The 22,859-nt window shown below is 33.1% G+C and overlaps 2 protein-coding genes across 17 annotated transcripts in view; one reads left to right on the forward strand and one right to left on the reverse strand.

Moving 5' to 3' along the window:
* Positions 1 to 13,181, reverse strand: part of LOC106054595 (TOM1-like protein 2) — a 24,393-nt gene extending 11,212 nt beyond the window's left edge. For 8 of the 9 annotated variants that reach the window (XM_013210560.2, XM_013210535.2, XM_013210543.2 and 5 more), the window contains exons 1-7: positions 13,047 to 13,181; positions 7,229 to 7,313; positions 4,890 to 4,974; positions 4,552 to 4,698; positions 4,290 to 4,424; positions 4,057 to 4,113; positions 285 to 323 (exon numbers count right to left, since the gene is read on the reverse strand). In XM_013210560.2, coding sequence (XP_013066014.2) covers positions 285 to 323; positions 4,057 to 4,113; positions 4,290 to 4,424; positions 4,552 to 4,698; positions 4,890 to 4,974; positions 7,229 to 7,313; positions 13,047 to 13,104 — 606 coding nt within the window. In that variant the 5' untranslated portion in view covers positions 13,105 to 13,181. The remainder of the gene's footprint in view (positions 1 to 284; positions 324 to 4,056; positions 4,114 to 4,289; positions 4,425 to 4,551; positions 4,699 to 4,889; positions 4,975 to 7,228; positions 7,314 to 13,046) is intronic. The other variant, XM_013210551.2, reaches the window with a different exon arrangement.
* A 1,350-nt stretch (positions 13,182 to 14,531) lies between these two features.
* The window catches only part of LOC106054574 (uncharacterized), a 74,611-nt gene continuing 66,283 nt past the window's right edge, over positions 14,532 to 22,859 (forward strand). For 3 of the 8 annotated variants that reach the window (XM_056020887.1, XM_056020885.1, XM_056020886.1), the window contains exons 1-2: positions 14,532 to 14,766; positions 19,598 to 19,674. In XM_056020887.1, coding sequence (XP_055876862.1) covers positions 19,629 to 19,674 — 46 coding nt within the window. In that variant the 5' untranslated portion in view covers positions 14,532 to 14,766; positions 19,598 to 19,628. Of the gene's footprint in view, positions 14,767 to 18,496; positions 18,586 to 18,641; positions 18,762 to 18,952; positions 18,975 to 19,595; positions 19,675 to 22,859 lie in introns of those variants that run through there. The other 5 variants (XM_056020880.1, XM_056020882.1, XM_056020884.1 and 2 more) reach the window with 5 other exon arrangements.

Consider the following 22,859-nt stretch of genomic DNA (forward strand, 5'->3'; position numbering starts at 1 on the left):
AAATTTTGAATTTACAGTTTGTGCAATTAGCAAAACTGGAGTCATGTGAATGGAGCCAAAGAACAGCTGCATTATCTAAAACACTGCAACAGGACATGGGGGACAAAAGGAAAACCAATAAGAAGCTGATACTTTACATATACCATGCTTGATACGCCACATTTTTTTTACACTTCTGAAAATAATATATAGCTACTTCAAGTACAAAAGAGCATGAATGTCCATAAGCATTGTGGACCAAGCTAAAGAAAACAATTTTACTACTGACAACAGACATCACCAACCTCATCATCCATCTCATTAACTAGCTCTGCATATTTTTTCTGGACAAGAGAACATTAAGACATGGTTTTCATTAGTAAAAATGTTCCCATGAAAGAAGTTAATATGATCACAACATCTATTTCTAAACAAAGATGACAAGAATGAGTCATACAGTGAAATAATTGCATGGGACTGTAAATAGCTGTAGAACAAATAATACTTTAAAAATTTACTGACAATCATTGAAAAAACAAAAGACTATAATATCCTAAACTTTTAAAATTGTTTTAGTCATACTAGCGATATGATTCATAAACTAAAAGGAAAAAGAAAATGTAGCAAAATCTCATGATAATCTATTCAGAGATGCGGTTAATGACAAAGTAATGCTTGGGCAATCTGTTCAGAGATGCAGTTAATGACAAAGTAATGCTTAGATGATAATCTGTTCAAAAATGTGATTAATGACAAAGTAATGCTTGGGCAATCTGTTCAGAGATGCAGTTAATGACAAAGTAATGCTTAGATGATAATCTGTTCAAAAATGTGATTAATGACAAAGTACTGCAAAGATAATCTGTTCAGAGATGCAGTTAATGACAAAGTAATGCTTAGATGATAATCTGTTCAGAAATGTGGTTAATGACAAAGTAATGCTTGGGCAATCTGTTCAGAGATGCAGTTAATGACAAAGTAATGCTTAGATGATAATCTGTTCAAAAATGTGATTAATGACAAAGTACTGCAAAGATAATCTGTTCAGAGATGCAGTTAATGACAAAGTAATGCTTAGATGATAATCTGTTCAGAAATGTGGTTAATGACAAAGTAATGCTTGGGCAATCTGTTCAGAGATGCAGTTAATGACAAAGTAATGCTTAGATGATAATCTGTTCAAAAATGTGATTAATGACAAAGTACTGCAAAGATAATCTGTTCAGAGATGCAGTTAAAGACAATGCAATGCTTAGATGATAATCTGTTCAGAGATGCAGTTAAAGACAATGCAATGCTTAGATGATAATCTGTTCAGAGATACAGTTAAAGACAAAGCAATGCTTAGATGATAATCTGTAGAGATGCAGTTAAAGACAATGCAATGCTTAGATGATAATCTGTTCAGAGATACAGTTAAAGACAAAGCAATGCTTAGATGATAATCTGTTCAGAGATACAGTTAAAGACAAAGCAATGCTTAGATGATAATCTGTTCAGAGATACAGTTAAAGACAAAACAATGCTTAGATGATAATCTGTTCAGAGATACAGTTAAAGACAATGCAATGCTTAGATGATAATCTGTTCAGAGATACAGTTAAAGACAAAGCAATGCTTAGATGATAATCTGTTCAGAGATACAGTTAAAGACAAAGCAATGCTTAGATGATAATCTGTTCAGAGATACAGTTAAAGACAAAGCAATGTTTAGATGATAATCTGTTCAGAGATACAGTTAAAGACAAAGCAATGCTTAGATGATAATCTGTTCAGAGATGCAGTTAAAGACAATGCAATGCTTAGATGATAATCTGTTCAGAGATACAGTTAAAGACAATGCAATGCTTAGATGATAATCTGTTCAGAGATACAGTTAAAGACAAAGCAATGCTTAGATGATAATCTGTTCAGAGATACAGTTAAAGACAAAGCAATGCTTAGATGATAATCTGTTCAGAGATACAGTTAAAGACAAAGCAATGTTTAGATGATAATCTGTTCAGAGATACAGTTAAAGACAAAGCAATGCTTAGATGATAATCTGTTCAGAGATGCAGTTAAAGACAATGCAATGCTTAGATGATAATCTGTTCAGAGATACAGTTAAAGACAAAGCAATGCTTAGATGATAATCTGTAGAGATGGAGTTAAAGACAAAGCAATGCTTAGATGATAATCTGTAGAGATGCAGTTAAAGACAAAGCAATGCTTAGATGATAATCTGTGGAGATGCAGTTAAAGACAATGCAATGCTTAGATGATAATCTGTAGAGATGCAGTTAATGACAAAGTTATGCTTAGATGATAACAACAATATTTCAATAATATACTTATGTTAAGTAGGCATAAATATGTTTTAACTATGTGAAACTAAAATAAAATAATGCAACTGGTTTGGTAGAGAAATACTAGATATGACCTCAAACTACATAACACTGTAAAATTTAAATACAAATAATACATTAAATTCCCTGGTATTTTAGTCCCTAGAGAATCAAAATAAAAACTTTATTCCACTGAAGAAAAAAAAATCCCACATCATGGAAGAATGTTCACACTGGTAGGTGATTACTAAGTGACGACACCCTTTTAAATTTTAGTTATTTCTAGAACACCAGTAACTCTTTGTCTTCAAAATTAGTTTCAACATGCTAAAGTATATTATTTCCATTGCGCATTTGTAATCATATATTATGATTAAATCTGGATAACTTTCTTGTACAGGATTAGAGGAAATGCATGCTCTTGTTTTACAATAAATATTAATTTGTATACAATAGAAATTTTACCAACCATGGACAAATTGCTAAAAAGAATCTAATTAGTCAAGCAGAATTTTTTTTTTAAATTATAATTTTATTGGAACAATTAATTATTAAAAAATTCATTAAACTGAATAATTAATCTTTTGGGAAACATGGATGCTCAATAAAGGAAAACCAATCTAGATAATAATCAATTAAGAATATTTAGGTCATAAAGAGTTTAAAAGCATCAACATAAAAATGTTTTTTTGATGGAAATGACCTTTCCAAATTAATGCTAAGAGTGTCATTCCAAAGACAAAGAGTTATTGATAGCCAAATACATGTCAAGTTTTTCAAGGTAAGAAAACAAACATGGTTATCTCCCCTGCTTTGAAAAAAAAAAAAGTCTGCAACCACTGTACATCTCTAACACAGAAGTACTTGTTTTGAATAATAATCATGATACAAGCTATTTGAAATAACCCACACAAAAAAAAATTCATTTCTCAAATCTCTGACTTTTCCTTCATAATATTGCAAGACTTGAAGTAAAAACATCTGCAGGACTAAAACTGGAAAAGCATTTTCAAAGTCTTGCATTCATAATTGAATTGGATCTAACAGTCTTGCATTTGAATGTCTTGAATTAAGCTGTGCTACCACTGGTGAAATCATTCCTTCATGAATGGATGGAACAGCTAAGGCAGAATTAACAGGAGAAAACTTTGAAATATCAACAAACTTTGAAAGCATCATCAGCAAATTAACATTGCTGTGTAGGAGTCAATCAATGTCACCAAAATATAAATAAAACAACTAAAAAATAATGTTTTGATATCAAAATCATACAATTTGTTTCTATTTTTTTATTTATATGAATAATATGTGAAATATTGTTATTATCAAAAAAAAAAGGGAATTAACATATTAACTATAAAAAATAAATAAATAAATATCTGTAGATAAAATGAAATGTAACCCACACACACACACTAGATATTCAAGTCTATGAGGCAAGTGATGGAAATTTCACCGGTTGTCAGTCAACAAAGGGTCATGTAGTCAGTCACCCATAAATTTAAGTTTTCCCTTAACATTCAGGTATCCTTTAAAATTAGGTGGCCTCAGGGTTGTCCTAATTCCTGATTAAAAAAATTCCATCCTCTAAGGGGATCAAAATGCTTTAGTAAATGCTTAGCTATCACACCTCATCTTGTCACAATAATAAACTGGCAACTTACAGCCAACCAACACTCAACAAACATGAGCTATATACACTCAAAAATCTACAATATGCAAAATGAGTAGAAATAAAAGTTCAACTTACTCCTCTACTACTTCCTCCCCTTTCATGTACAGGTACTGGCTCTCTCTCAGGAACACTCTAGCAAAACAACAAGTAACACTCAGGTTTTTATGCACCAATAGAAACAGATGTTTTTTTAATGCATTGTGATAATACAAAGAGTTTTTCACATTTACCTTTAAAAAAAAAGTAATTATTCTACAAAGATTTTTTCTTTCATTTTCAAAATTAAGCAAGTTTAACTATGTAATTACCCGAGCAGGAGTGTGTATAGGAGCGAGATTATCAAGATCTGTCATAGGGAACTCAATTCCTTTCTGTTTTAGTTCTTGATAAACTTTTTCTACTTCTTTCAATTCTGGATTACCTCTGAAGGCATCTGCCCAGGTCTGAAAATAATGAGCAACATTATAATTAAAAAATTAAATGGTACTTTTAAAAAAGGAAAAAAAAAAACATGACATTTTTCTTTTTCCATGTTACAGTCAAAAATAGTATTGCTACCTAAGCACATACCTGTATCATACTTAATACTTTCTCTTGTACTATTTGTGGAGGATCATTTTTGGGACCAATTATCTTGATTAAATCATGAAGAAAATCTTTATTAGCAACCTGGATGTGAAATCGTCGGCCACAGTTTTTTACACATGATTCAATGCACTGAATGAAGAATATAAAAGACAAGCTCTTTTAATAGGAGCATCGGCTAGTAACTGAAAAATCTAATTATAAAAAGAGAAGATTAAACAAGTTAAGAAGGTCTGTTTCAGTTTAGTTATTTTTTGTAAACATTTAATATAAAAACCCTAAGCACAAAATCTACTTGGTAAAGAAAAAAAAAATAATCTTACAGTAAGGCAATACATGACAGATGTATAGTTTTTTCCAACATTCTGGGAAATCTTTTTGCGAAAAGCTCTTATGGCATCTTTAGGTCTGAAAAGATTTTTATAATAATAAATGAAAATTAATATTAGAGTTAATTAGTTCTTATTTTTTTAAAAAGTAAAAAACAGCATAGCTTGTGTAAATGTAACAAATACTTTTAAAGGATTTCAAAATAATGCTTTACTTATTAGAAATTGACATTTGAATCTTGCAATTGCATATTGCGATAAATCTCTCTGACTTAATCATCACTGATTTGAAGACGAATACAAAATATTAATCTGCTATTATTTCATGTACAATTCAGTCTTTTTCACAATCAACACGACAAGAGGTTCTTTTCTGTAACTTTTTTCATAAATAAATTCTGATAGGTTATGAGAAAGGCAAATGTTTGATAGCACAAAATGATAATCACTTAAAACAACAACACTAAATTGTTGTATTAGGTGCCTAAACTCAGGATTGTAGACACTTTACAAAACAGAATACTAAACATATGGTCTATCAACTAATTTAGCATAGTAAATCAAAGGTCTCATGGATACTAGAAGATTGACAAGAGTACAATGGGGAGGGATCATTCAAAACTAGATTTTAATTAAGCCAAACTTTTTTTTTTTTGCTTCACTTTTTTTTTCAAGTATCATTTAATTTCTCAGTAAACATTGCTGTGTCTTAGTGCTTTATTTAGAAAAAAACAACAACAACAAAACAACTAAAGAACTGAGAGTTATAGATTTTATGTTCAGGTTTTCTCCCTTTCACGTCCAGCAGGGTATGAGAGAACCACAGGGCACGAGGGAAATGGTATGACAGAATGGCAGACTACAAGAGAAATGGCAGAGCAAGAGAGAAATGAGAGGGCATGACAGAATGGCAGACTACAAGAGAAATGGCAGAGCATGAGAGAAGTGAGAGGGCAAGACAGAATGGCAGACTACAAGAGAAATGGCAGAGCATGAGAGAAGTGAGAGGGCAAAACAGAATGGCAGACTACAAGAGAAATGGCAGAGCATGAGAGAAGTGAGAGGGCAAGACAGAATGGCAGACTACAAGAGAAATGGCAGAGCATGAGAGAAGTGAGAGGGCAAGACAGAATGGCAGACTACAAGAGAAATGGCAGAGCATGAGAGAAGTGAGAGGGCAAGACAGAATGGCAGACTACAAGAGAAATGGCAGAGCATGAGAGAAGTGAGAGGGCAAGACAGAATGGCAGACTGCAAGAGAAATGGCAGAGCATGAGAGAAGTGAGAGGGCAAGACAGAATGGCAGACTACAAGAGAAATGGCAGAGCATGAGAGAAGTGAGAGGACAAGACAGAATGGCAGACTACAAGAGAAATGGCAGAGCATGAGAGAAGTGAGAGGGCATGACAGAATGGCAGACTACATGAGGAATGGCAAAGCAAGAAAGAAATGGCAGAGCATTAGAGAAGTAAGAGGGCATGACAGAATGGCAGGCTACAAGAGAAATGGCAGAGCATTAGAGAAGTGAGAGGGAATGACAGAATGGCAGGCTACAAGAGAAATGGCAGAGCATTAGAGAAGTGAAAGGGCAAGACAGAATGGCAGACTACAAGAGAAATGGCAGAGCATTAGAGAAGTGAGAGGGCATGACAGAATGGCAGACTACAAGAGGAATGGCTAAGCAAGAAAGAAATGGCAGAGCATTAGAGAAGTAAGAGGGCATGACAGAATGGCAGGCTACAAGAGAAATGGCAGAGCATTAGAGAAGTGAGAGGGCATGACAGAATGGCAGGCTACAAGAGAAATGGCAGAGCATGAGAAGTGGGCTCATGTTTGAATGTTAAATGAACAGGTTTCCTAACATCTTGGAATTTTCAAACTAGAGCAGGGGTTCTCAACCCCTTGAGGGGTCGAATGATGATTTGTCAGGGGTCGCCTAAGTAGTAAGAGCATCAAAAATATGGATTGTATTTAGTGTATTCTTCTATTGCTGTGTATGTTATTGGGGGGGGGGGTGTCGCGGCAGAATGGGGGATAGTAAAAAGGGGTCTCGGAGCTTAAAAGGTTGAGAACCGCTGAACTAGAGGGAGAACATTAGCAAGTGTAGCCATTATATATTACATCAATATAATATTTTGAACTTAATAAGTTTAATTTGAAGACAAATTACTGTTTGCAACTGATTAATCCCTTTCTGAATGGGAATGATTAAATACCAAAGCAATAGAAAAACAAAGTACAAACAAATGCATGCCCAGAAAATGCTTGAAGTTCTGTATTTAATGCAAATTCATTTTAAATAAATAAAAATGTCAACTTTACATAAGCCTTACCCTTCATCTGTTTCATTGATTACATCACACACTTCCATATAAAGAGCCCAGTTTTCTGTTGCAAGAGAGCCATCTGTTGCTTGTTCTTAACAAACAAATACAAAGTAAATTTAGATACTGTCTACAATCTAAATGATAAAAACAACAACAATGAAATATGTCATTAAATTAAAAAAAATAAAAATGAATACATTTTCTGGTGATATACATTTTAATATTACATGATGACAAAGTGTAGGACAAATCTATATTAAAAGTATAAAATAACACTGACTGACTAACTGATTTATGTATCTATGTATAAAGAAATCACTAGTACAGATGTCGTTACTTCAAAAAAGATAATTTCCCGAAAGGGAAAAAGACGCTATTAGTTTTGTGTGAAATGTCTGTCCGTCCGTCCCATTTAGATCTCGTAAACTAGAAAAGAGTGAAAATCCGACATCACAATATTTTAGACCATTCAAAGTTCTGATGCAACGGCTACTTTTTTTTGTGAACGCGAAAAATCTAATTTTTTTAATTACATATGCAAGCAGTTTTTTTAAAGAGAAAAAGCTATTTAGTATGCATTATAAGTTAGACCTAATTAAAAACGAATAGTAATCTTCTAAACTGCATTTTCTGGCACATTTTTTTTTATTTTGCGTACATTTTTTTTTTTGAGGATTCGAATAAGAGATTGAGCCTTTTCAAAACAATTACATCAATTATAAGACTTTAGTTAGGGCAGGGGAGGCGAGGAAGTTGAGCTTTGATTCTGAACCGGAGTTCCCGGGTTAAAATCCTGGGATTTTCAACTTCGGAATCTTTGGGCGCCTCTGAGTCCACCCAGCTCTAATGGGTACCTGACATTAGTTGGGGAAAAGTAAAGGCTGTTGGTCGTTGTGCTGGCTACATGACACCCTCGTTAACCGTAGTCCACAAAAACAGATGAACTTTACATCATCTGTCCTATAGACCACAAGGTCTGAAAGGGGAACTAGTTAGGCCAGATTCACATCTAACTTTGCATTCACTTGCACCTATCCCTTGATCTGCTGGACTGTTGGGCACTACACAAGATCTGTCAACCTTCTTTCTCCATTGTTATCTCTCATTTGTCTTTGATATAATTTCATTCGGATGTTCTTTCTGAAAATATTGAAGCCTGCCTGGGTGGACCACTTCGGGGGCCTATTTTGAGTTTGTGTTTCCACACAAATTGTCTTTGTAACCTTGTTTTTAATGATTCAATTTGATACGAAACGGGGAGTGGGAAAAAAACACATGTTCAAATTGTTACCAGATAGATAGACAAAGTTGATATAAGCATTGTTAAAAAAAAGAGACATAATGATGATAAAGGTATCAATCGTGAAAAAGACGGACTCAATAATCTTTGGTGTTTTCTGTAGCAATATGTTTTGAATCAATATTGCTAAAGAAGCTGTTAGCGAAAATTATATAAAATAGCTTAAGTCTCATTTAATTATTGTTTAAACAGATAATAAAGACCCTTTAACGTGGTCAATCTTCAAATGTAGTTCTTTAACGGCAATGCAAATATAAAATTTTTTATTCTTGGAAAAAAAGCACACCTAAGCGTCCACTTTGTCAGCAAATCGCCATTCCTACAGATTTAGAAACGCTGGTTGAAGTTATTCTCTTGGGATCATTACTGCGTGGTAACCTTTTTATTTGTTTAAAAAAATTGTCTTGCAAAAATGTTAAAGTAGTCTGAAAACAAATTTAAGATCTACTAACTAAATGAACTATTTAACTTAGTCGAGTGAGAGAATAGACACAGACGTCAGTGATTTATTTAAAAAAAACCCAGATGATTCCATAATAACCTCAAGTACCTTTTAGCTTGAAAATAAAACATGGTATTACTGTAGACTACCGTACAAAATACAGGTATATTTACAGATCAAAGCACAAAGTTCTTTCACTAGCCTGGTTAGGAAGCTAGAGATGGATGCCCTAAACCAGTGATGCCCAACCTAATTCGACATGCGGGCTATTTTATTTTCCAACACTCTTGTCACTGGCCAGATGACCGAAAAGGTAAAAAAAAAATGAAATCGACCTGAAACTATTACTAGTATTGAGGGACCTATTTAATGAGGCATTAGAAGTTTATCCTTTTTATGCGTCGGAAAATGGCTTCACTGGGAACAACCTTGTAGCTAGCTTTACCGAAGACTAATTTTCTTGTTATTCTCATATATATATTATATTTATATATATATATATATATATATATATATATATATATATTTATTTATTTATGCTGTACGCACGTTTATGCTTAGGGTTTTACAAGGCTTTAGGGTTAGGGCTTGGAAAAAAATCGCCCCCCTCCAAAGTTCTGGATCCGCTAGTGGAGGTCAGTAGATATCTTTGATTAGATAAGAATAACTTAAGATTCTAGATTAAAGATTTATAGATCTAGATCTAGAATAATAATCTAGAATGTCTAGATTATTCTACTAACTCTAGAGTTCTAGATCTAGAGTCATTCTAGAATCTAGATTAATCTAGATATCTAGATCAATCTAGATATCTAGATCTAGATCTAGAGTAGTTTATGCTATTCGGACACCTATAGGCCCAAATTTGAAAGTTTGACTTTGACAGCGCATTATTTGACAATGTTTCGACATAGAAAAGAAAATGAAGTATCAAAATCTTCTTTAGTTTAAGGAGAATAAGGATGACTACTTATATTTGTACCCCTAAACTATATTTGTTATTATATTTAAGGTCAAAGAAGCCGTGTGTTTTCATTTAATTCGGACAAATTTGACCCACATTATTTGATTCCGGACAACATTATTTATTTCGGACAGTCTCTATATTTAGGCCTCAATAAACTCAGATTTTAATTCTTTACTAACATTAACTAAATTTTAAGATCCCCAGGCATAACCCCTCACATTAAATCATTAAGATGTTTTGGAATTATGCATAAATACAAACACAAAAAGTAAAAATATGAACACACTTATTCTACCAAAATTAGGTCACTGGGATAGTGACTTCATACCGACTTTTAGACTTATTTTATGTTTGAATTGTTTGCATGATTAGATGTGTGTTGAATGTTTGTGTTTTTTGTTTATTAATTTAATTAATTTCTAATACAGATGTCAGATGATTTCTGTAGTATAGTACAGGTTAGGATAGCCATTCTTGCCTAACTGAATCCTCTATATTCTCTCTATATTAATCTAGATCTATCTCTAGTAGGTCTAGATCTAAGCATTTAACTTCATTCAATGTACCAAGCTCACTCCAAACATTCGCCCATTTATTCTCTATTTAAAAAATAACAAAAAACGAACAAATATAATATAAGATCATTTTTTATTGATGTCCAAAACTGGCTGTCCGAAATAAATTATTTAATTCGGACACCCTATTAATTTTTTATTTGTGTGGAATCAGACAACTTGGCTTGTAAATCAAATAAATCAGCTCTAAAAACAGAATAAATATTGCCGGTCTGATTAGTATAGACTTAGCCAATCAAAAAATATAGTCTTAACCCTAGGAAGAGGTAAAGTCATCCGGGTAACATAGGAAAAAACAACAACCTAACAAATTTGAAATTCGTTTTTCTTACATAAAAAGACAGCTAAATGGAAGGAAATTCGGTCAGAATTATTGGAAAATGGACAAGCACATTATACAGCGCGCTAGTTTTATTATTTTATAATAAATATTAAAATAATTATTTAACTCTTTCAGTGCGAATTATTTTGATAAAAAAAAATGAAGCTTTCCGGGATTTACTTGCTGAGAGTAAGCCGCACTGTAAGAGTTAATGACCACAAAAACATTGAATGTCCGAATTCATGTAATGTCCAAAATAAATAAACGGTAATAGTTTAGATACCCAGAGACATTTACTGACCACCATGTTGTTTCTAAGCATATTTATATCCCTTATCTATATTAAACTTTTTTTAAAGAGATTTTTGTTCTTATGCTGTCAACTTGTGCATTTTTAAGTGTATTTACTGAAATGAAGGTCTAAAAAAATGTTAATAATAAATTGATGTAGTTGTTTCTTCTTTTTTTTTTCAATAACTTTTTCTAAAAGAGTATTTTGTTCTTATGCTATCATTTTAAATGAATTTTAATATTAGATCTAATAGCTGCTAGAAAGAAAGACAAAACAGCAACAGAAAAATGTTGGCAAGTAATTCAAGGGAGATAGTCTAGTATTAAGCCTTTAAACCAAAATGGCTATTTCCTGACATTATATGGTAATAAGAAATAAAACTTAAAAATTTATATTTTAAAAACTATTTATCTCAGAGGAAATCAAATTACATATTTGTAATCTGCATTTTTTTCTGCATATTCTTAAAATATAAGAGAAACCTGATTTAGCGTTTCTAGTCTCGTAAACTAATACCGTATAACTACTATAGAAGTTAGAAGAATCTTATCTACTAATCTACTTATAAATCTAGAATGTCTAGCTAGATTCTAGATAGCTATAGTCTTATAGTATATAATATTGTTACGTATTTCTGAATCTTCTGGCTAGAAGTATTAGTAGGCACACAAATAAAAACACTGTAAAGAACTTGACGACTAAACTTTCAGCTTCATATAACTTTAATGACTATTAACTCTAACAATTTGTTACTAGAACATGTAGCGTAGAAGACTGTACAATATCTGTCAGTTTACAGTTAGCTATACTTCGTTGCAATTCATCTCTTCACTTCGTTGCTATTCATCTCATCGAGCCGTATTCCACAGAACAGACCAACGACACACTTCCCAGTGTCGCTCCAGGTCTCCCAAAGCAGAACCAAGTCGTACTCAAGTCTACCGAATCAGAGCCGCACACTTCTTACATCGACTGTAACGGCTCAAGTCCACTGTAGTTCGCTGTATAGACTTTAAAGACAGTAGTCCACTCCAGTTAACTCTACCCTAGTTAACTTGCATCGAGTCGTACACATTTCTCTTCCACAGAGCCGCACATGTCTTACATCGTCTGTATCGACTGTAACGGCTCACTCACGACTCCATATGACTGACTTTCACATTAACTTTCTGGCTTGTATAGAGTCCCTAATCGCTTCTCCAAAGTTGCACAAACACTCCTAGTATCCTCTGGAATAACATGTCAGGAAACGTCACATCCTGTCTTTATTTATACATGTAGATTCCAGAAAACACTCGCTGCAGTGTCATCAAGTCGGGGTCACACGTAGTGACTTTTATCTGTCACTGTTCATTAGTAACTGTCCCCCTACTTAGATCTGTTTTGCCCTGGAACAACACGTGTGGACACGTCACATCCTGTCTTTGTTTGTACATGTAGATTCCAGGGAACACTAGTGTCATCTCGCCAGGGTCATACGTTGACCTCTACCTATCACTGTTCATTTGTAACAATATAGTCTAATATAATATAGAATTTATAGATTATCTCATACTCATCTCGATCTAGAAACCATATCTTGAGTCTCAGTCTAGTTATTTTTTTTCTAGGACGGCTACAAAACAAATCAAAAACTAAAAATAAAATGATTTAAAATCTAAAAGTCAAAAGTTGACAGTCATGAGTCTCAAGTAGTAAAAGTCTAGCTAGGTCTACCGTCTAGTCAGTCTGGACTCTCTAGAGTCTAGAGTCTAGAGAGTAGAGTAGACTGAGTAGATCTAGAAATATTAAGTATATAATAAAATATAATTATATAGATCTAGATCTATTAATATTATCTGGATACGAATATTGAATATACATAGATCTAGATCTAAATATTTAACTCATCTATGCATTAATTGGCATTATTCCTTTTTTACATACCAATCAACTGTCCAACTGGCGTAGAAAGAGGGTTACCGTGCCCAAAGAGTGCAGCCATTTTGATTGTTGATTTGTTGGTAGCCTACTAATGATATTTTTCTGAAAATTTACGTCACTTCCACCAATAATCTCCCCCCCCCCCTTTTTTTTAAAAATCTCAATATTTCTTTTTAAACTCTATATACCCCTCCACCCCCCTCCCCTTTCACCGTTTCTCTTATAGAATCTAGATCTACATTACGCATCGTCTATATTTTATTTGAACAAAAAATATTACGTAAAAAGTTTTTCTTTACTTGCTGATCAAATGCGCAGAATTATATTTCCTTCCTTTCTTTCTTTTCTAGATTTTATGAAGTAATTATTCTTTAATACAAAAAAAAAAAAAAAACATAAATAAATTATATAATAATAATTAGGGTTTGTCTTCGACAGTCCTAGCTGTGATCTACATCAGTGATGCCCAACCTTATTTGGTCTGTGGCGCCATTCCGATTTCCAACACTTGCGAACGTGTCACGGGCCATATCAATGCAAAGATACAAAAATTAAATGAAATTGACCTGAAACTATTTGATTAGAAACCTGTAGATCTAGTATGTGTACACTGATTGATTTCATTTCTCTACTTGTTGAAATGTTAGAAACACTGTGGCTAGCCTTACCACCGACTCTTTTTCTTGTCTCTTTTTGGTAAATATTCCCATTGATCCTCCAATATCTATTAGTGTAGATATTCGGGGATCAAACCAAGAATGCCGTCATATTTGTTTTATAGGCCTATGTTGATTTAATGTTTTGTGAAACAGCCACACTTACTTTACAAAATAAATATGTTGGCATATTATCATGTTCCGTAAAAATAAGTTAAGATCCGTTCAATTTTCCTGGTTAATTTTGCATTCAGAGTCCCACTGTATAAACGTACAAATATGTTAAATGCCATTGTAACAATATTCATCAGAGAAAACCGCCCCTGTTTTTGTTTTACAGGTTTCGGATGTTCAGTCGTAGATTTGAAAATTATTACATCCTAGCAGTAGCATCCTTCAGTGGGATGGCGGGAATAGTGGCAGGCAGGTTTTGAACCCGGGACCATTGAGACACACGATCACGCTGCCCCCTTATCTTAGATTCATACAGAAAAGTTGAGGGAACCACTGCATGAAATAAGCTGACTTTTGTTGGTCTGATTTTGTTAGCGTCCAAATGGCTATTAACAAAGGAAGTATCTGTTTAGAATTTAGAGTTACTTTAGAGGATTATAGGCCTTTCTATATATGGCCATGAAACCTCTGAATTTCATGACAAAGTAGGTCCTTTGTGATCTTAAAAAAAATACTAAAGGGAAATAATCTCTGAGCATTAAATAAAAATCAGTTTTTCCCCTTGTAATGACCTCTTTATAGTTCAAAAACACAAACTAAATCTATTATATGGACTTAAAAAAAAAAATGAAATAAAATAGTGTCATGTGACGCTGAAAAATCGAGGTTAACCATAAACATCGTACATAGCTATGTTGGATGTCTAAGCCAGTCCGTATTTTTCTGTCTACACATAACGAGGCTTATCACAATCACCGAGATCTAGTTAATCTAGAGCTAGACTAGTTCTAGATATAAGAAGGGTTCAAAATCAAGAATCAAGTACAATTAGTAGATCTAGTGTAGTCTTAACTCTAACTCTAAATTTGATTCAAGACATTCAAGGAATCAAGGTACTGACAGTAGTCACAGTACTACTGTAGATGATAATTATAATATATAATAAATAACTTTAGTAACTAGAAAAATGACTAAGACTAAGTCTACTCGACTCTAGCAGGTCTAGCTAGAATCTAAATCTAGATCTAAATGTTAGAGTACTTTACTTTTACTCATTGACATCATGATCATAGTTAAGTTTATTTTTAATTTTAGAGAGTTTAAGACGCATAAAATATAAGACAGAAATGATTGAGAAATGTAACAGATTAGATCTAGATTCTAGCTAGTCTAAGTATATTACTAGTATTACTCTAACTCTAAAGACTAATTAATTATATACTAATTATATTATTATAGACTATGGCTATGCTGTCTTACTAGTCTTAGTATCTATATAGATCATCATCAATCAATGATCAAATCATATAATGAAATATTATTAATATTAATAGATGATTCTATAAAAGGGCTAGATCTAGAAGTAGAATTGTTCAATAGATATTTAATAGATCTATCTATTACTGAAATAAATTTAAAAAAATATTTCATTCTAATCTATCATTCTATCCTTGATTACTAGATAATAGTATTGATTTAATTGATAGTAAATGAATGATCTATCATCTGCACTCACAACTCACAGTACTCGAGTTCTAATCTAGTTTCTAGATCTCTATGAATGTAATATGTTGTATATATTCTAGTATTAAATTCTAGTCTTCTCCTCTTTCTGACACCACCTAAAAGTACTGTAGGCCTACAATGTAACAAGACAAGTGTTTATGAGGGTTGAAATATTAAGAACAAACTCAAGCAGTGTTGTACTATCCCGTCAATGTGCAAATGTACATAAAATGCCTATAATTATAGATATGTTTCACCATTAGATATTTAGTTAATTGCATCATATAAACACTTGACTATATACTAATACTAAATCTATATTACTATAATATAGACTTATTTTCAATTATAGTCAATAAAAATCTAGTTTTAGTAGATATATCTATAGTTTTCTATACTTCTCATTCTTTTTTTTCATAATGAGATCTAGATCTATATTTATAATTGTACTCTCATATCATTTGTCCCTTGACTTTCTGCATAGGGGTGCCATGACAGTTCATGCAACCAAATCACTCTACTTTTCCTGGTCATCAGCTGTTCTTAGCAGGATATCAAGAGAGAGTCTGGTCCATTCTTTTATGTTATCTAGCCAGCTGGATCTCATGCCCCTTTCTATGTGCTCCCTCCACTGTACCTTGATAGTGAATCATGTCTTATAATATGACCAAACCAGTTTAGCTTTCACAGTATTGAGGAGTTCCTTCTTTTTGCCAGCCAGAGTGTTGACTTGTAAAAATAGAAACACATTTGTCTTCTTTTCCTGTTATCTGATAGCCAGCATTTTTCTGTAGCTTTTGCTCTCAAAGGGTTGGATTCTTCTTTCAGCCTCAGTGTTCAATGTCTAACTTTTGCAACCGTATAGGGGAAATGAGAACACTAGGGAAGAATAATGTTTGATTTTACTGGGAAGCTGATGTCACTCTTCCAGATTTTCCTCAGTTTGCTCATGGCAGCGGATGCCAAGCTTAAAGGGTTTTTTATCTCTTTTATTGATCCTCAATCTATTGTTATCCTTGAGCCTAGGCATTTAAATGAGTCAACTTCTAATGTTTTACTATTCAACAGTATGCAACATCTAGTATTATCTCCACCACAAACTAATATTTTGCTTTTTTTTTTTTTTTTTGCACTGATTGAAGTAATATCTTGTACCTGCATTTTATATTAAAATAATTAAATTAAGAAAGATGCATTATCTTAGCAATTTCTCGATCATAAATTAAACTTGTTTGATAATTCTTTATTATTTTTTATTTAATGACAATTTCAGCTGTTATGTCTGTTATCTGAATTTGGTAACTTAATAATGGCTGTATATTACTACCCTTTTTACAACAAAGAATGCAGTAAAATATTAGACTATACATTTTGAGTAAGTCTTGATTTCAGTTTTAATTTGTGCTTTGACAATCAATGACAATCAATGTTTAGATGTAGATACAGATAAGTTACAGTTACAGATTCCTTTTACCACTTTGGTGCTCACTTAGACACTGTTTTGATAGATTTGCATTCTTAATGCTGCAATTCTTGAAAAATCACAAGCTTTCTATTAAACCTTTTTAAATTTTCGGTAACTTGCAGCCCATATATAAAGCATAAATAGCAATTTTTTAATAACACAAATTTTTTGCATATTATTTTCTTTCTTCTTAAAATAAGAAATAGCTGCCTGAATGTATTTGTACAAAGTTTATAAAACAAAATGAGATCAATAATTCTTTGGTCTATAATTTGTTTTTGTGGAAAGTTTAAAAAGTTGACTAACTAAATCATATTGTTATTTTAATTTTTTTTTTTTCATATCTTTAAGGACCTATTTTTTTGGGTGGAAGATTTTTTGTTTCTTATGGTTTTTGAGGACAAAATTTATAAAATTGTGTCATTATACTAAAAGAATTTATTGTGCCTGTTCATTCAAGTTTATTCAAGTACATTTTTAACTCTTTCTCTTCTGATTTGACCCCATTAAATTAACTTAATTTTTGGGCTTTTAAACTTTAATTTATATTATATTAATATATTAAATAATATTTTTTGATTAAAAGAAAAATGTTATTGAAGTTTAACCCTATCAGGCTAGTGAAACACAAATGGGGAAAATGAATAATTCCTTCTGAATGCGGAAAATAATTACAGAGAGATAGAGTTAATGTTTTAATTAGGAGTTGTGAGTTGAGAGCAGCGAATGACTGATTATTAGAAACAACTTTCAAAGGTCACAAAATCAAAATGGAAAAATTACTATTCAACAATGAAACCTAACATCACTAATTTCGTTTTGTCTTTTTCACGTAAATTAAATGAAATATTTATGCAGAACTAGTTCAAACTAGGACAAACTCTTTAAAAGAACTTTGCTGTTTGTGAAGGGTTCACCTGAACAATCAGAAAAACTAATGACAAAATAGATGTATTTGACTAATTAACATATGGCAAGGTAACAAACAGATATGTATAGGATGCCTTTTTTTTTTTTTTTTTGAAGGAACATCTGTGATTTAAAATAAAAGAAAAAAAAATCATTTGATTTGTTAATTAAAAAGTGAAAAAGAAATATAAAATAATCTTTATTATTGTTAATAAGACTGATGACAAAAATGGTAAAGTAAAAAAAAATATCGTAATTATTTTCTAACAAAAAAGATGTTTTAAGTTAGGAATGTCAAGCATGTTTTAACTTTTTGAAATTGTTGTAATTTTAAAGTTATCATCTGGAATGTACAACATTTACATAATTCTATCTTAGTAAATTTAATTTATAATCATGGTCTCTCTTCAACCATTTATTAAAATAAGCTATACATTATTAGGGTGTTAATTTTGCTTTTGTAATGCTCTTGCTTTATTTATTTTCTTATTTACTTTATTTATTTATTTTGTTATTTCTTTCTTTCCTTTTTTGTTCTTTGCATAGCCAGATTTTGTATTCTCTTAAAAACAATTTTTTCTTTTTTTCTTGTTCAAAAAGAACAAAAAATTAATATTTTTGTAGCCAGATGTTTTAATAGACCAATGAAATGTTATCAGTGAAGTTCAAATGATATGAACTTTGACACAGAAAAAAGATGTCGTCATGTGACTTAATTCATGCCATGTGACATAATTATTGAACAAGGCACTCCTCAGATTTGAAGCACACTTTGAAGTGGTCACTTGTTTCAAGTGAATTTTCTCTTTTCCAAGGGAGACAGATTACAGTTGTAAGAGACAGATTACAGTTGTAAGAGACAGATTACAGTTGTAAGAGACAGATTACAGTTGTAAGAGACAGATTACAGTTGTAAGAGACAGATTACAGTTGTAAGAGACAGATTACAGTTGTAAGAGAGAGACCAAAAGTAGTGAGAATCATTTAGAGGAATTGCAAAGCTGACAGGTCTCAGAGATTTATTAAAATTAGCCATTTTTGTGATCAGTTATGGTTCAGTGATTTAATAACTGACAGCTATGTAACTGGAATATTATTCTATTTTTAGTAGTTGCCATTTCTGTTATATCTTCTGTGAAGGTTTTCTTTTTGTTCAAGGATTACATACAGTTCATGTTCTTCAACTGGTGCTGTTCATTTGAATGTAGTGTAATTGATTTGGTATATTTGATTTCTTTATTCTTGTCTCTTTCACATCTAAACTAACTTGTATCCTTTTTTTTGTGTGTCCTCAACATTTGTTTCATTAGATACGAATGTCTTATAAGATACGATTCAGTGTTTGCTGGTCCTAGAGTATTTGGTGTCATTTGCAGTGTAGTGGGTTTAGGAATGGGTTTATGAATGCTTACTAAAGGTTTTATATCTCCCTTTATTTAAACATGTTCTTGGCTGCATACCACCTCATTGTCATCAGAAACATTTTTAAAGTAATTTTGTTAGCATTAAAAATGTGGGTGGTCCAATCTATATAAATTATCTTTAACAGTTGTCACATTTGAAAAATATATTTTTTTTTTCCTCCGAAAAGTTTGTGTAGATAATCAAGTTTGTTTGTCATCATTTCAATAGAGAGTATGCACAGTAGAGTTTGAGTTCATTGCTAATCCTTCTCTAGTCTTCAACTTTCCTATTTAAATATTTGGAAAAGTTGGCGTCTAGATTGTGACAAAAGAAGATAGGTGTATTAATCAAATTGTTAAATGTAAACTTGTTTTCTATTGCATTTTAGGTCGTCGAATTTCTTATAATTAACTAGATTCTATATATTGTTTGCATTACAGGCACACAGGGTTGCTGTAGAGGATATACACGATGTATCCACTACTCAGTGCCATTGTGTTTCTTGCCATCTCAGTGGGTAAGTACACATGTCAAAACAGTTAATGGCCCATTTATTTAAAAACATAACCATTGTAAAGTAGTTGTTTTCTACGACTGTTAAACCTTGATTTAAAATCAGTTTGCTTACTACATGTTTAAAACAAAAGAGTTCGCTATAAGAAGACAAGAAGTTGCCGTTGTACCTATTTCCAGCATGGAGAGTCGATATGGGTTAGGGGTAACCTCATTAGGGCATTGAGTTTTGTTGAGACCTAAACGTGACAGATGGACAGCACACAACCAGTAGCGAAGATCTATTTGTAAAATGGGTTGGGATTCACTGCTCTAGATACAGTTCCATGAAGTACAAAGCGGACATGTTACGACCTTTAAACTTATCTCTTTTACACAAAGAAACAATTGATTAAATAAAATACATTACTGAAAGATAACACCAGCTATATTTAGAATCAAATCAATTAAAAAAAAACAACGCATTTAACAAAGAATTACAATTAGATAAGTTCTTAATCAACAGGGTGCAGGCCTTCTAAATAAAAAAAACAACAAAACAAGAAACCAATGAAAACTCTCTCAACATTCAGAGATTTTAAAATGAAACATAATCTAGTTTTCAACAAGTAACTGACGACTACTTCAAGTCCCTACTAACTGACGACTATTTCAAGTCACTACTAACTGACGACTATTTCAAGTCACTACTAACTGACGACTATTTCAAGTCACTACTAACTGACGACTATTTCAAGTCACTACTAACTGACGACTATTTCAAGTCACTACTAACTGACGACTATTTCAAGTCACAACTAACTGACGACTATTTCAAGTCACTACTAACTGACGACTATTTCAAGTCACTACTAACTGACGACTATTTCAAGTCCCTACTAACTGACGACTATTTCAAGTCACTACTAACTGACGACTATTTCAAGTCACTACTAACTGACGACTATTTCAAGTCACTACTAACTGACGACTATTTCAAGTCACTACTAACTGACGACTATTTCAAGTCACTACTAACTGACGACTATTTCAAGTCACTACTAACTGACGACTATTTCAAGTCCCTACTAACTGACGACTATTTCAAGTCACTACTAACTGACGACTATTTCAAGTCACTACTAACTGACGACTATTTCAAGTCACTACTAACTGACGACTATTTCAAGTCACTACTAACTTACGACTATTTGACTATTTCAAGTCACTACTAACTGACGACTATTTCAAGTCACTACTAACTGACGACTATTTCAAGTCACTACTAACTGACGACTATTTCAAGTCACTACTAACTGACGACTATTTCAAGTCACTACTAACTGACGACTATTTCAAGTCACTACTAACTGACGACTATTTCAAGTCCCTACTAACTGACGACTATTTCAAGTCACTATCTCGTACGTCATGGTGTGTGCGTGTGATGTACTTCAAAAGTTAATGTAGTATCAAAGTTGAGGGTAAAATTTCTCAGGGATCATTGAGTTGTCAGACGATGCTGGACAGAGATCATTGAGTTGTCAGACGATGCTGGACAGAGATCATTGAGTCGATGCTGGACAGAGATCATTGAGTTGTCAGACGATGCTGGACAGAGATCATTGAGTTGTCAGACGATGCTGGACAGAGATCATTGAGTTGTCAGACGATGCTGGACAGAGATCATTGAGTTGTCAGACGATGCTGGACAGAGATCATTGAGTTGTCACACGATGCTGGACAGAGATCATTGAGTTGTCAGATGATGCTGGACAGAGAGCAGACGCCAAAGGGAGAGCACTGCGAGACCGAGACAAAGAAAGTTATAGGCTGTAGTTTAGGAACTAGACAACTTGCATTTCAATACTGGTGGGACACAAGAAAAATAGGCGTGGCCATGGGCTCATAAGGTTGCTTTCTTAGAGCCTATATAGCAAAGAGTTTTCAGTAGATTAGATAAGAATGCATGCATTAGTAATGTTACATCACACTTTGTCTCCAAGGGCGTGTGACTGGTGTGAGAGACATTAGCAGAAATTTTGATGGACAGCTTGATGGGTGTTGCCTATCTGGTGCGTGAAGACTCAGGAGTCATACGTTGCTGTTTGTATTATAATTAGCGAATACATAATGGTAGGAAATGAGCAATGCTTATTATTTAGTACTTTTCATGAGTAGTCTAATGAGCGATGTGCTGATTGATGTAGCCTACACATTGAGTGACACTCAACGATAGGAGGTAGACTCAGGAACCGTCAGAGTAGAACCAGTCAGTTGGATGTAGACGGTAGTTGATGTTAGGATGTGACAGGTAGATAGCTGCGTTCAAATCCAAAGCGGATTGAGGAGTTCGGGATCCTTTTCATTTGTTAAAGTGTGTGTGGGTGTGTCGGTGACTGTTATGCAGGTTTGTGTAACTTGCCATTGACGATAAAATTTATATTTTCAAGCATTAATTAACTTTATTATAAGATATACGTTAATGAATCGTGTTGTTTAGAAAGTATATCTCTACGTAACTCTGATAACTCAATATAACCATCTTTGAACAATCATACTCAACATTTGCGATCAACGCCCTTATCAGTAATTGAAATATTAATTAATATTAAACTTCACTAGTATATTTAGTGTTGGAATTTAATGTGCTATTTGTAATTTGACTATGTTAGTTTTAAAATATTTCTGACAGACTCTATTTTTCGACACTCGCAAGTTTCGACACCTTACCCCGAAGCTAATTCTTTTGAATTACGATTCTTGCTATATTTCTGAAATGTTATTTCTAGTTGTGGACACGAGAACAATGGCTACTACATGTCATTGTAAGACCAAGTTTTGCTAATTTGCCAGGATAAATTTCTCGTCTGTGGGCGTCAGGGTTTTTACCCAGTGGTTAGTTCTATATATCATCACAAGACAAGCCCTTACCCCCCTCCCGCCCCCAGGGCAAGAGGAAGAGGGGACGGCCCGGAAATACATGACCCCGACATGGGCAAGACTTGGAGTAGTTGGAGAGACTCGCCCATGAATACATGACCCCGACATGGGCAAGACTTGGAGTAGTTGGAGAGACTCGCCCAGAAATACATGACCCCGACATGGGCAAGACTTGGAGCTGTTGGAGAGACTCCCCAGAAATACATGACCCCGACATGGGCAAGACTTGGAGCTGTTGGAGAGACTCCCCAGAAATACATGACCCCG

Source organism: Biomphalaria glabrata, chromosome 2 (genome assembly GCF_947242115.1).
Source record: "Biomphalaria glabrata chromosome 2, xgBioGlab47.1, whole genome shotgun sequence".
Lineage (NCBI taxonomy): Eukaryota > Metazoa > Mollusca > Gastropoda > Planorbidae > Biomphalaria > Biomphalaria glabrata.